The 14,419-nt window shown below is 37.6% G+C and overlaps 1 protein-coding gene across 1 annotated transcript; it reads right to left on the minus strand.

Moving 5' to 3' along the window:
- Positions 1-7,441: 7,441 nt before the first annotated feature.
- On the minus strand, positions 7,442-12,722 carry Med21 (mediator complex subunit 21). The gene is made up of 4 exons (XM_027934260.1): positions 12,659-12,722; positions 8,924-9,038; positions 8,307-8,407; positions 7,442-7,862 (listed from the first exon to the last, which is right to left on the minus strand). Exons 1-4 carry the CDS (start codon positions 12,698-12,700, stop codon positions 7,686-7,688), a joined length of 435 nt encoding a protein of 144 aa, XP_027790061.1. The 5' UTR covers positions 12,701-12,722; the 3' UTR covers positions 7,442-7,685.
- Between the last annotated feature and the right edge of the window lie 1,697 nt (positions 12,723-14,419).

The following is a 14,419-nucleotide window of genomic DNA, read 5'->3' on the forward strand; positions in this document are numbered from 1 at the left end:
TTATTGGGGGTTGCTAGGGGGTTGCTATGGGTCTTCACCTCGCCTGAGTCAGGGACACCTGGCGCCACAGATCTCTCCTGTTATTTGCAGACAAACAACTCAGCAGGGTGGGTATGTGCTTAGGAGTGCTCTATGGGTTTTTCCAAGGACAAGGGTCATGCCGCCTTCCTTAGGACAGGCCTTGAGGTAGAAGCTGCTGTTATTTATTTTCAAAAATGGAGTCACATCAGTTTCTCAATTTCAGAAAGGTGGAAATGAAGAAGAGATGGGTATTCTCAGAATGCCATGGGCTTCCAACAATAGAAGACACAAAGGTGAACTGTGGCCCCAGCTTGTTCTTTCTTCCCTCTCCTTATCGAGTTTCTCTTCCCAGCTTTTGGCCCTAGTGACCATCACAAACTTGGCTTCAAGGCTGATGAAGAGATAGTGATTTCCACATAGAAAGGCACTATCTAAGCAGCATCAGCTTTCACAAATCTCTTCATGAGCTTCTCCTTCACATTCATACTTTGGTAGACACACACACACACACACACAGCTTGTTACACTTTCTCACATGTGCCAACATATCTATCCACACCATTTCTTTAGGATGATGTGGTTAGTAACTTTTTCTGCTCTGCAGATTCTCCTTTCATCCTTCACCTCCCCAGCTCCTCCCACATTTTGTGTAAATGCTGATTCCCAAAACCCTTATTCCTGTAATACATGTAGTAACAATTTATTTCATGGTACATTCTATTGAGCCTATTCTATTGAGTTTTGGTACCGGCAATGGTAGCAGAAACAGAACCTTAAGAATGGAAATCTGGAATCTGTTCTCTGATCTCAATGGATTAAAAGACATTAATGTCTCTACTGATGTAGTAAATGACAGTTCATGGTAAAAGTTACTTAAGTTTTCACATGTTGTCATTTGGTTTGCTAATATATAGAAGCAAGATCAACTTGAATGAAAGTGATATGCCAGAATATTTGTGTTAAGAGAGAGAGAATGGTATCCAAAGACTCAAGGAGATGGAAATGTTGGAGTGATTTTATTAGTTGGACTTACACTCTCTCTTCATCAAAGCTTTTTCAAAAAATCATTGGTAAAGAGAGTAATATTATTCTCGAAAAACTCTAATAGCTATTGTCTGCTAATGTTAGTAAAATATGCTCTCATTGAAACTGCCTCCTTACACATAATAGAGATGATGGGAAATAAGAGAGGCCGGAGACACTTAGAAGGATTGAACCTCGAGAAAGGAAGACTCTAATTACCAAAATTGGCATCAGGGCCAGGGCAGTAATTATAATGGTTTCAACCTACAGAGATCTTAAGAGTCAGTTAATTGATTATGATCAGCTGGACTATAAAACTTGCTTACATAAGCAAAAAGAAAATCAAACTATAGAGCTACCGAATAAAGGTTAAACTTTAATCACCTTAAGAAAGTCACAGGTACTCACCCATTTCTTGATTTAAACTAGCTTACCTCCTTGATATTTAGTGTAATAATTGATGTGTTAGGACAATTTAGGGTTACTATTTTATCATCTGTTTTCTCTATATTTTCATTCTTTTGTATCCCCTTTTCCTCTCTTTCTGATAGTTGAACATTTTTTCCAATGTTTTTGAAAATATTTCTGCATTTTTTAAAAATTTAAGTAGTTGCTCTAGTGATCATACAAATACTTAACTCCTTATAGTCTATGAGAATCAATATTTTTCACCATTTGAAATGGAATATATGACATGCATGAGGCCCTGGTTCAATTCCCTGCACCAAAATAATTAAAATGGAATGTAGAAATCTTACCATTTAGATTACTTTAATTCTTCTGCCTTTATGACAAATATTACCTCTACATACACTGAGATAAGAAGACTAATTTATTTTCTGTCAATCATTAAACGTAATTTTTAAAACCTCAGTAAGTCTGTTATACTTACGTTTTCCATTGTGCTTTCTTCATTACTACTGTTCAGTTTTCCTATTGGTGCTATTTCCCTTCTTTCTGAAAAGCTTCCTTCTACTGTTCTTTTATAGTAGGCCTGTTGATGATAAGTTCTTTTGGTTTTCCTTCATTTGAAGAATATCTTGATTTCACCTTCATTCCCAAATGGGTATTTTTGCTGGATACAAGATTCTGGGGTTTTATTTTGTTTTCCAATACTTAAAATGTTGTTATGCTATGCTACTTCTTTCTGACATTTAATTTCTGGTGAGAAATACAGTGTTATTTTCATCTTTGTTTCCCTGTAGCCAGTGTCATTTCTTTCTTTCTTTTCTTTTCTTTTTTTTTTGGTACTGGGGATTGAACTCAGGGGCACTCAACCACTGAGCCACATCCCCAGCCCTATTTTGTATTTTATTTAGAGATAGGGTCTCACTGAGTTGCTTAGCACCTCACCATTGCGGAGCCAGGCTTTGAACTTGAGATCCTCCTGCCTCAGCCGCCTAAGCCGCTGGGATTACGGGTGTGTGCTCCCACACCCAGAAAGTGTCATTTATTTATGGCTACTTTCAATATCTTTATCTTTACTAATCAGAAATTGGGTTATAAAATGTTTGGGTACAGATTTGAGATTTTTTTGCTTAGGGTTTGCTGGATTTCTTAAGTGGTTACATTTCTTCTTCAAATACATTTTTAAGCTCTGCATTCTCTCCTCTTACATAAATATTTTCTTATTGGCCCATGGGGCCCTGAGACTTGTTCACTTTTTTTTCAATCTAGTCTCTGTTGTTCATACTGGTAATTTCTATTCATCTATTTTACAACTCACTGCCTTTTCTTTTCATCCACATTTTACTGAGCCTACCCACTGAGTCTGTTACTGTATATTTCCATTCTAAAATTCCCCCCTTTTTTTAAAGAGAGAGAGAAGAGAGAGAAATTTTTTTAATATTTATTTTTCAGTTTTCAGTGTACAGAACATTATGTGGTGCTGAGGATAGAACCCAGTGCCCCGCGCATGCCAGGCAAGCGCGTTACCACTTGAGCCACATCCCCAGCCCCACTTTGGTTCTTCTTTATATTGTTGCAGGGACAGACAAGGCAAGGCATCGAAGATAACAGGAAATAGTTTTATTTGTCTGCACCCAGGTTCAGAGGGCACAGCTTTTGCTGTAATTAATCAATCCTCTGAACTCCGAGTTCAGGTAGTTTCAGAATTTTATACCCAGCCATGTAAGGGGAGGGGCTCAGAAGTTCACAGTCTGTAGAAGTTCACATAAAAGCAGTTTTTTTCTTTCACTGTTCTGAGCAAGTTAACCCTTCAAGGACAACACCTGAGAAGAGGGGAGCTTCTTCTTCCCTCCCGCTGCCAGCTGTTACCATGGAGCCCAATTGATAACTTGTCTTACCTTAGAAATGTAGACATCTCTGTGAAGCCCCAGCTCATGGCCAGAGGCCTCATTTACTTATTTCTACAAACTACTATACTGGATACATGTTTGTGAAAAACTAGTAAGGGGATGTCCAGCACCTGGAGTGCAGATTTCTTCCCAGCCAGTGTCCAAGTAAGACAGGGCAACATGAAAATAGGAAGTTTATCTACATTGAACTCTTTTGTAGAGACTCTTTTGCTGACAGTCCTAATATCGGCCATGGTGAAGATTTCTAGAGAAACCCAGTTAAGACTTTTCTGAGGAGAAAGGGGGTGCCATTACAGCATCTTTGCTGAAACTTTCAGTTCAAGAGTATTTACTGTTAACCTTGGAAATTTTTTTACAACAGCTACTTTCAAGTCTTTGTCAGACAATTTATGTTTTTGGTTTAGGCTGATTTCTTTTCCTAATGCATACTGAGATTTTTCCCAGTTATTTGTATGCCAAGCCATTTTGGATTCTATTCCTGATGTTCTGAATGTATTAATTTGTGTGCCTTGTTTTATTCTACATAGAATTTTGTTTTTAGGCAATGAGCCCAGTTGGATTCAGGCCACAAGTTCAACCAGAAAACTGTGGCCTGTTTCCAGTGTCAGCTCAGTTTTTAAAACCCAACTATGCTATTGGGATCTGTCTCTTGTGCACACACCCAAAGATCACTGTAGGACTTGGCTGTACATCATTTTTTTTCTTTTTTCTTTTTGAGATTAAGAATCTTTTATTTGTTCTTCTTAGACACATATGACAGTACAATGTATTTTGACTCTATACATACATGGAGTATAAAATTCAAATTAGGGATCCCATTCTTGTGGTTGCACATGATGTGGAGTTTTACTGGTCATGTATTCATAGATGAACAGTGGAAAGTTATGTCTGATTCATTCTACTTCATTAAAATCTGTGTATGCTATTTGGAGTCAGAGCCACACATGTAGCCTGACAGTGAATAGTTACTCAAAAATAACTTTAAGGGGTTGCTTTCCAAAGTTCCTTACTCTCTTTAAAGTTTCCCCGTACTTCTAGGTTCCCTGACGCTCACCCTTGCAGTCCTCCAAGTAAAAAGCTGGGGCTTTAGTTACCTTGCTTTGCCGCACACTTCTAACAACTGTGGCTACATCCAGGCCAGGAAGTGAATGGAAAGTGAAAAAAAGCAATGAGATCACAGCTTCTCTGACTGAAGAAAGGTTCCTGTCCTCAGAGTTTTGGGTTTGTTTCTACTAAGCCTTCCTTTAATTTAGCTGAAAATGACTTCTTCATATTAGTACCTTCGTAGGTCCTTCATAATACCTTATATACTTATAAAAACTATTTTTAGATGTTATTGGACCTTTATTTTATTCATTTATTTTTATGTGGTGCTGCAATCAAACCCAGTGTACATCATTTGCTAGGCAAGCACTCTACCACTGAGCCACAATCCCAGCCGCCTTATGTATTTTTTAAATTTTATTTATTCTTATTTGTTATATATATAACAGCAAAATGCAATTCAATTCATATTACACAAATAGAGGACAATTTTTCATGTCTCTGGTTGTACACAAAGTAGAGTCCCACCATTCATGTTTTCATACATGTACTTAGGGTAACAATGTCCGTCTCATTCCACTGTCTTTCCTACTCCCATGCCTCTTTCCTTCCCCTCTATCCCTTTTTCCCTATCTAGAGTTTGTGTATTCCTCCCATGCTCCCCCACCCCATCCCCATTATGAATCAGCATACTTATATCAAAGAAGACATTTGGCATTTGGTTTTTTGGAATTGGCTTACTTCACTTAGCATTCTATTCTCCAACTCCATCCATTTCCTGTAAATGCCATGATTTTATTCTCTTTTAATGCTGAGTAATATTCCATTGTGTACATATGCCACATTTTTTTTATCCATTCATCTACTGAAGGGTATATAGGCTGGTTCCACGATTTAGCTATTGTGAATTGTGCTGCTATAAACATTGATGTGGCCCCCTTAGGTATTTTTTTAATATTTATTTTTTAGTTATAGGTGGACACAATATCTTTATTTTATATTTATGTGGTGCTGAGGATCAAACCCAGTGCCTCACACATGCTAGGCGAGCGCTCTACCTCTGATCCACAACCCCAGCCCCCCACCTTATGTATTTTTAAAAATAGTTTTCTGATCAAATCTTCTTTTCCAATAAATTCTAATAAAAAGTATAGGGTTATGCTGAATAATTATAGCAAACTGTTAAACTTCATTGATAATAGATACAAAAAAATTAAAAGTTCAAAAATTCCCATGCCTAACCAATAAAATTGGTACAATTTTGTAGCTAATGCTAGTGTTCTAAACTTTGAAACATAGCACTTTATCTAGAAATGTAGAAGAACTTCATTATGATGAAATTAGTTGGCAGAATGCTTTGTTGTTCTTGAGGGTTCTCTAGAAACTCTGGAGAGCAGCAGATTGCAGCAAGCACAGCTCAGGATATTAAGAAAAAAGAAGCTTTAGGAGGTAGAACCAGTTACAGGGTGGAAGACATTTCAACTGCAGCTTTTCAAAGAAGATAATTAGTGAGATCCAAGAGGTGATGAACACCCATAGTTGATAATGCTGACATAAATGTTAACAATAACAAACTGGGGTGGAATGGTGCTATGGTTTGGATCTAGAATGTCCACCCAAAAGCTCATGTATTGAAAGCATGATCTCCAGTGCAGCAAGGTTCAGGGGTGGCAGGGATTGTGGGCAATGGTAGGATCATAAGGGCCATTAGTGGTATAATCTATCAAATGAATCTTGACAGTTGAATGTAATAAAGAGGTATGACCTAGTTGGGGGAAGTAGGTCACAGGAGGCATCCCCTGGAAGGTTTTATCCCCCACCCTCCCTGCATACTTTCTGGTTGCCATGAGCTGAGCAGCTTTCCTCTGCCATGTTTCTGCGAATCAACCATGGATTCAACTTCTGAAACTGTACATCAAATAAATCCAGATAGTTTGGTTACAGCAACAAAAAGATGCCTAACACAAATGGAGAAAACTTGTTATAAAAGTATGTTCTGGTTTAATTAGAATACAGCAATAAAGACTAGGAGGTTAATAATATCAGAAGATGGTTCCTTCAGATAAATAAACAGAATGAAAAGAAGTTGATTTAGGAAACACATCATTCTGATGACAAGCAAATTAAGGAGAAGGATGTTTTGAAAAAGCAGGTTAAAAATAAAAAATAAAAACATGGCTGGGGATACAGCTCAGCTGGTAGAGTGCTTGCCTCACATGCACAAGGCTCTGGGTTCAATCCTCAGCACCACAAAAAAATAAATAAATAAATAAAAAATTAAAACAGCTGGGAAAGGTGGCATAAGCCTATAATCCCAGTGGTTTGGGAAGCTGAGACGGGGGGATTGCCAGTTCAAGGCCAGTCTCAGTAACTAAGTGTGGCTCTAAGCAACTTAGCAAGACCATGTCTTAAAATAAAAAATTAAAAGGGCTGGGGATATAGCTCAGTGGTTAAGCACCCCTGGGTTTAATCTCTAGTACCAAAAAAAAAAAAAAAAAAAAAAAAACCAGAAAATTCAGAATGAAAAAAAAAATTCTCTCACAATAGCACAGGCACTCTACAGACGGAGAAGATTTCTTAGTAGGGGATGGGGTTGTAGTTCAGTGGTAGAGTGCTTGCCTAGCACGTGTGAGGCCCTGGGTTCGATCCCCAGCACCACATAAAACTAAATAAACAAAATAAAGGTATTGTGTCCATCTACAACTAAAAATATTAAAAAAAAAAATTTCTTAGTAAAAGCAAACGAACTAGAATGGGTATGAGGTTCTGGAAAAGAAAATATTTGCATAAGTGATTTACTCTCATCTAGCTACACTGCTTCTTTAAAAAACATCAGAATGCTGGGCACAGGGACATGCACCAGACACTTGGGAGGACACTAGACACTTGGGAGGTAGAGATGGGAGGATCTCATATTTGAGGCTAGCATGGGAAACTTAGCAAAACTGCCTCGAAATGAAATAAAGGGCTAGGGATGTAGCTCAGTGGTAAAGTGCTTGACTCTAAAGATACAAAACAAAACAAAAAGACAGAACTTTATAGCATATGTTTAATTGTATTATGAACATTATTCATTCAGATAAAAAAATGATGGCATAACAATGATTTAAAGTTGGTTCAACCATAAATTTGTAAGTGTATTTACCAAGAGCAAAAACAGAAGACTATTAAAAATAGCTACAAAGGTAACACATGTCAAAGTTTCTGAAACTGTTGGAAAGGCATATATCTAAATATGATACAGAATTCTTGAACAGTTCTTTTCTTAGCTACATGGTGCTATGAGTCTGGAAGAGACTGGTTATGGGTACCACTTCTTGTCTTCAGTTGTGATTGAGCAATATCAGCAAGTGCACTTTGTATCTTTTCCAGAAGCATATCCCCTCGGTAAACAACATCTTCCAGACATGTAGCAGCTTCATGATTTTCTTCTTCTAGCTTATATAAGCTAGCAGCCTTTATAAGACAACAAATTTTTAAATCTTTAGAGTTCAGAAGGAAAAAAAGTGGTATTAATTTTTAAATCTGGATCACTTTCCAACCACTGTGATATATTTTTCAGTAGTAGGAATTCTAAAAACCAGATAACTTGGAAACTATTATTCTACTCTACATTCAGAATTCCACCCTCCTTTCATTCTTTGCAAGGAAAAGGGACAAAACAAGGAACATTCTGAAATGTTCCTCAAAGTGAGGCTTCCTTGTAACTCAAAACTGGACAACTATATTTATTCAGCACCACCTTCAATAGTCTATTCTAGCTCGAACTGACAAAACACCCAACTTAAAATTTAATATTAAAGTAACTTTCAATATTGTAACAAACTGTATCAAATACCTCCTTTAAATCAAAATTCTTTATTACTAGTAAAATTCTCAAATGAGTTTGTTTGTTTTTACCTGTAAAGCAGCTGTAGATTCTTCACTGGGTAAGGAGTCTATCAAAACATCAATGTCTTTTGCTGTTCGTGCAATCAGTGCAGCAAAAAGCTGGGCATATTCTAGAGAAAGACATGACTAAATTAGGTTTTAAAAGAATCTCAAATTTCCCAAAACAAATTTAATTTTAAGTTAATGAAACAAGAAAGTCATAACTAATGATTAAAGTCTAATTTTGACATACCAATCTCATCACATATTTAACTTAATGTTAGCTTAAATTGGAAATTATGCATAGTGTATGTCATTTCCTTTAACAGGATAATATGGTGATCAGTTGAACAAAATTTGTAAATGTGATGGTCTCCTTATTAAAGTCCTTCAAGTAAAATTCAGTTAAATTCATACAATCGCTTCTCTAGAGGAGGATCCATCTGCTATTGATATGAACAGAATGATGAAATAGTGTGTGAATTGACTAATAAATTCATTTATTTTATGATAAAATTTGTAGTAACATTCTCCAACAACATTTTTAGAAAGAAATCATAAATAAGTTGAGTTTCTCAGTGAATCTAATAAAGGATTATAAGAAATTTCAGACTCAAACTAAGAGAAGCTATAGGGAACTTATTTACCTTCTGTAGGATTAGCTGGCTGGTCTTTGTTAATTGCTGTCTGAATATTATTAAAAGAGGCAGGAGGACCACATTGTTGCAACACTCCAATGGCATTACAAAACTGATCTGCAAGCTTGGGCCAAAGAAAACATTTAAGGTTAGAAAAGATTTACCAATTTTAAGGATTTTATCAGTAATAGCAACAAGTTTTAGTAATAATAATCTCTGATCAAGGGAATAAAACAGAAGTAATTTTGTATAAAATAAACTAGTGATGATTAATAACAATTATTATTTTTGGAGGGTGCTGGGGATTTACCCCAGGACCTTGTCCACGTTAAGCATACACTTTACCACTGAGCTACACCCCAACCCCACTAAATGTTTTAGTTGTACAAAGAAACCAAGTTTGGTATCAGTCTAGTTGAAACAATTAAAAAGAAATATAGAATAACCTTTGTTTTCTTCTGAAAGTAATAATTTTGTCAATACCTATTAGAAGCAACAAATAAAGACTTTTGGAGGGGCAGTGGTGGAAAAAAACAGATTTGGTAAATATCTAAGTATAGCTCAAGTTTAATTAACAATGTGTTATTCATACACAAAGTATGATTCCTTTTCTCATAGAGTGTAATTTCAACTGTAAAAAAACAATGAGAAAACAACTGCTAGAAAAGAAACCTTAGGTAATTAAGAAATATATAATTCTCCAAAACTCTAGTTGTAAATTCTTGGTACTAAAAATGTATTTCTTAAACAGTTTTGAAAACTGAGAATATCAATTCCTTACCATCTCCAAACTAAACACTAATATACTCCCCACCAACTTCTCTCATTAGTCCTGATCCCTCAAACCTCAATTTCTATTAATAATCAAAACATAAGAACTTCCACTGAGTTTCTCTGCCTTCATTTCATGGACAGAACTCAAAGTCAACTGTTTCCTATGTTAAATATCTAACCTGTATTGGGAGTCAACAAGTGTAACTTCAGATTATTTCCACTCATCTTCAATACCTAACACTACAAATACTTCCCTTTTTATCATTACTGCTGCTGTTTTAGTGTAGTAATCTTACAACAGTATTATAAAAAGCCTCATCATTTTCTAGTTGACCATATTATTTTACCCTGCTCAAAAAAATTAAAGTTCACTCCACCATGGTTTTCAAGATAAATCTCCAACTTACAGGTTATTTCAAAACTTTCAATAATCTAAGTCAATTCTTATTCATTTTTCACTACTCCCTCACATTTGCTTGACTAATCATGAATGCATTTATGAGACTAAATGGCTTTGCTCATGTTTTACTACTTGTAAGTACTCAGAAGATATATAAACCTAGATTCTTATACCAGTTCTGTTAACCTGAGTAGCTATTTTCTTCTCTTCCTCTAATTCAGTACTGGGAATTAAACCCAGAGTGCTCTACCACTGAGCTGTAACCCCAGCAATTTTTTTTTAGTTGTTGATAGACATTTATTTTATTTATTTATTTTTATGTGTACTGAAGATTGAACCCAGTGTCTCACATACGCTAGGCAAGTGCTGTACCACTCAGCCACAACCCCAGCCCCCAGCAATTTTTTAAAAAAAATTTTTAGTTGTAGATGGACTCAATACATTTTATATGTTTATTTTTATGTGGTGCTGAAGATCAAACCCAATGTCTCCCAAGTGCTAGGCAAGTGTGCTACCACTGTGCCACAACCCCAGCCCACAATTTTTTTTTTTAAGATAGGGTTTCACTAAGTAACCCAGGTTGGCTTCAAACTTTCGATCCTCCTGCCTCAGCTTCCTGAATCGAAAGGATTACAGATGTATGTCACTACCCTCTCCTAGCTTTTTTCATTTTTAAAATTGGAACATTTCATATTACAGCCCTGTCATGAGGAATAGCAAAACACACACACACACACATATTCAATACAGTGGCAATTACGTTCTGCAGATGTTTTTCAGATCCATTCATTCATTCACTAATATTTATTGAAAATCAATTCCTTGCCAAGTATTATATATAAACATTCTAGAGATATAGTGAATCTGACATAGTTTCTGTACTCAGAAATTCCAGAGGGTAGAACAAATGTTAATAGTTAAACATATAATTATGATTAGGATAAAGGCTAAGATTCCCTCTACCTTAGTTCATACAGCTCTATATGTCAATCTACTTCAACAGTTACAGCTGAAAACACTTGAATCATTATAACACCCTAATAACAAACAGTTTTGCATCATTTAAAAGTCTCTTGAGTATATGACATCTTTCTAATCCATGCAGGGAGTATCATTTTGTAAAGATAATATTTATATATATGGGGCTGGGACTGTGCTCAGCCGTAGAGCACTGGCCTAGCACGGGCAGGACCCGAGTTTGATCCTCAGCACCACATAAAAAAATAAAGGCATTGTGTTGTGTCCATCTACACCTAAAAAATAAATATCAAAAATATTTATATATACGATAAGCACTCACTCATATTAGTTAATCTAAAGGATTCTCAAATCCAATTATCAGCATGCCTTCCCTGGATTCAAGGCCATATTCATTTTGTCCTCACTATCCTAGTTACAAGATACGAATATGCAAAATTTTCTCTGAAATAATGTTTCTATCCAGCAGCAGCATTATTATTTGTAAAACCTCAAAGGAGTATTCCCTGAGGGGAGGTTGGCTGGCTGCCCAGCCAAGTCACTGCAAGGTAGATTTTACCTGGTGAATTCAACAACATCTAGGGGTTCAGACTTAAAAGTTCCTATTTTTACTGATATAGAGTGGATCTGTTTTTCACAAGCAGGCTCAAGACTCTTCAAGTATACCCAGAGTGATGTGTTAACAAGAACACCAAGTTGCTGTCTTGGGAGGAGGGTGGAATAGGCATGGGGAACAGGTACCCAGTCAATATTCTGTATAGGCACCTGACCTGGGACAACAAATTACAATCAGAATGACGCCAAGAAATATAACTACCAATGAAAAAAAGTTTAACTCTTAATGGGAAAAAGTATATGTATCCTTTGGCTTGCATATACCTTGCACTCAGGTACAGCAAGCAGGAAAAAGAAACAGAACGAAAAAGTTAGAAAACCTGCTTACAAGACCTAACCTTTAACAGACTTTTGGGGAGACATTAAAGTAGACATTTTAAATAAGATTAGAAGAATCGTATCATAAAGTTGTCAGTTCTCCCCAAACTATTTGCTAGAGAGTAGCCAAGAGACGGAACAGGAGCCAACCAAGACTAAACAAAACTTCTCACCCATTGCTCTAGCCCCAACCTGAAAATGCAGACGAAGAAAAGCTCTCGATTAACATTTAATTAAAAAGACTCAACAACCAAGAGCACGGGATCCCCCTGGGTGGTTAAAATTAACAAGGAAAAGCAAAACAAAACAAAGCTGCTGCTTCTCCCACCCCACACAAAAAAAGGGGGATCCCAGAAACACTAACAAATAAAATCGTTCGCATAAGACACAACAGGACCGTGCATCCCGGACCCCGGAGGCGTGTCGGGGTGTTCCTCGGTCCTAGTCTGGCGAGAGGCTGCTCTCCCCTGCAGCATCGCGCACCACCACCAACCTCCCACAGTTCGCGGCGGCGCTTTCCACCGCCACGAGCGAGCACTTTTCACTCACGCTTTGACTCATTCTTCCCCCGACTTCCGAGTTTTCTCTCTCGGGCCCCTTTCCTCCGTCGCTTTACCTCAAAAAAGAAAGCCAGAGACTAATCCAACGATATTCCTTACCGAGTTCACAGCGTCTTGCAGCTGCGTGAGCCGATCCGCCATGTTCCCCCTGCACGTAAAGGGACGCTCTGGCAACTGCTCGCGCGTGATTGGGCAGCTTTAGGATGCGTCAGGACCAATCAAAGGCCGGCGTTCTTGAAGGGGGTGGGGCATGGAGACAGGAGTAGGTGGGCGTGCTCTCGGGCTTGCTTGGTTTAGACAGTTTAGAGGTTGGACCGCTTTTGAGTTTAGTTAGGGACAATTAGGAATGTCAAATCGTTTGGGGGGCCAAACCGCCTCGAGGTTGTTAGGTGTTCAACACGTTACGGAGATTGTTGGCTCTGTGTGATTATTTGGTGGTTCCTCCTACCTTCTCATGTATTTATTTTACTTTTTTTTTTTAATATCACCTTGAATTTTTATTTTCTGTTGCTTTTGCTTTCCAAGTGGACCACAAAACAGGCAGCAAGCAATTCATAAATACTTGAAAGTCACGACATCGATTTTAAATTCAACACATTAAAATCCACCAGGCAATCAGGAAGACTAAATATTCGGGTGCTGCTTTGTTGTTTTAGGGCATAGGGAATTTACCGGTGGAAATTAGCTATGTGTTTTAATTCTGAATATTAGTGTGCTGAGGAAGCTGAGAAGAAGTGGAAAGCTCAGAAAGTAAATATTAAACTGGGTTATATTGACTGTGTAGGGAGAAGAAAGGCGGGCAAAATTGAGAAAGGGGAAGAGGATCATTTGGAGGTAAGTGATAATAGGATGTTCAGGTGTTAACCTAGGTAACTAATAAGCCTCTTTGTTTGCTTGACAATGAGGAAATTAGTGTGAGAAATAAGAGTTAGTGGAAAGGAAAGTAATGGATCCACAGTGTGTAGTCCAAAGAGGAGATTTCTTGAAAATAAGCTGGTAAGGCAGATTCAGATTTAAGAAGGATCAGCTTTAGAATTTAGATTTAGAGCTGGGACCTACTGAGAGTTTAAGTGTAAAGAGTAATAGTAGAGAAGTGGCACCCCCTTTCTCCACAGAAAAGCCCTCTTCACCATGGCTGATTTTAGGACTGTCAGCAAAAGAGTCTCTGCAAAAGAGTCCAATTCAGATAAACTTCCTATTTTTTGTGTCACCCTGTTTACTTGGCCACTGGCTGAGAAGATATCAGCATTCCAGGTGCTGGGCACCCCCTTACTAGTTTTTCACAAACATATCCAGTATAATACTTTGAAGAAATGTGCAAACAAAGCCTCTGGCCTTGAGCTGGGCTTCACAGAGATGTCTACATTTTTTAAGATGTTACAATTGGGCTCCATGGTAACAGCTGGCAGGGGGAGGAAAGAAAGGGGAAAAGAAGCTCTCCCTTCTCAGGTGTTGTTCTTAAAGAGTTAACATGCCCAAAACAGTAAAAGAAAAAGCTGCTTTTATGTGAACTTTTGCAAACTGTGAACTTCTGAGCCCCTCCTCTTACATGCTGGCTACAAAACTCTGAAACTCGCTAAACTCGGGGTTCAGGGGATTAATTGATTACAGCAAAAGCTGTGCCCTCGGAACCTGGCTGCAGCCAAATAAAACTGTTTCCTGCTATCTTCGGTGCCTTCCCTCATTTGTCCCTACAACAGTAGAAATTCGATATTTAAGGAAAGTGAACCTAGGGAAAATCTGGTAAGAAACGAGCCTGAAGCCAGATGCAATGTCACATGCTTGTAATCCCAAACACTGGGGGGCAGGGTTGGGGAAGGTTAAGGAAGGCGGATCCTGAATTCAAGGCCAGTCTGGGCA

Source organism: Marmota flaviventris, chromosome 3 (assembly GCF_047511675.1).
Source record: "Marmota flaviventris isolate mMarFla1 chromosome 3, mMarFla1.hap1, whole genome shotgun sequence".
NCBI lineage: Eukaryota > Metazoa > Chordata > Mammalia > Rodentia > Sciuridae > Marmota > Marmota flaviventris.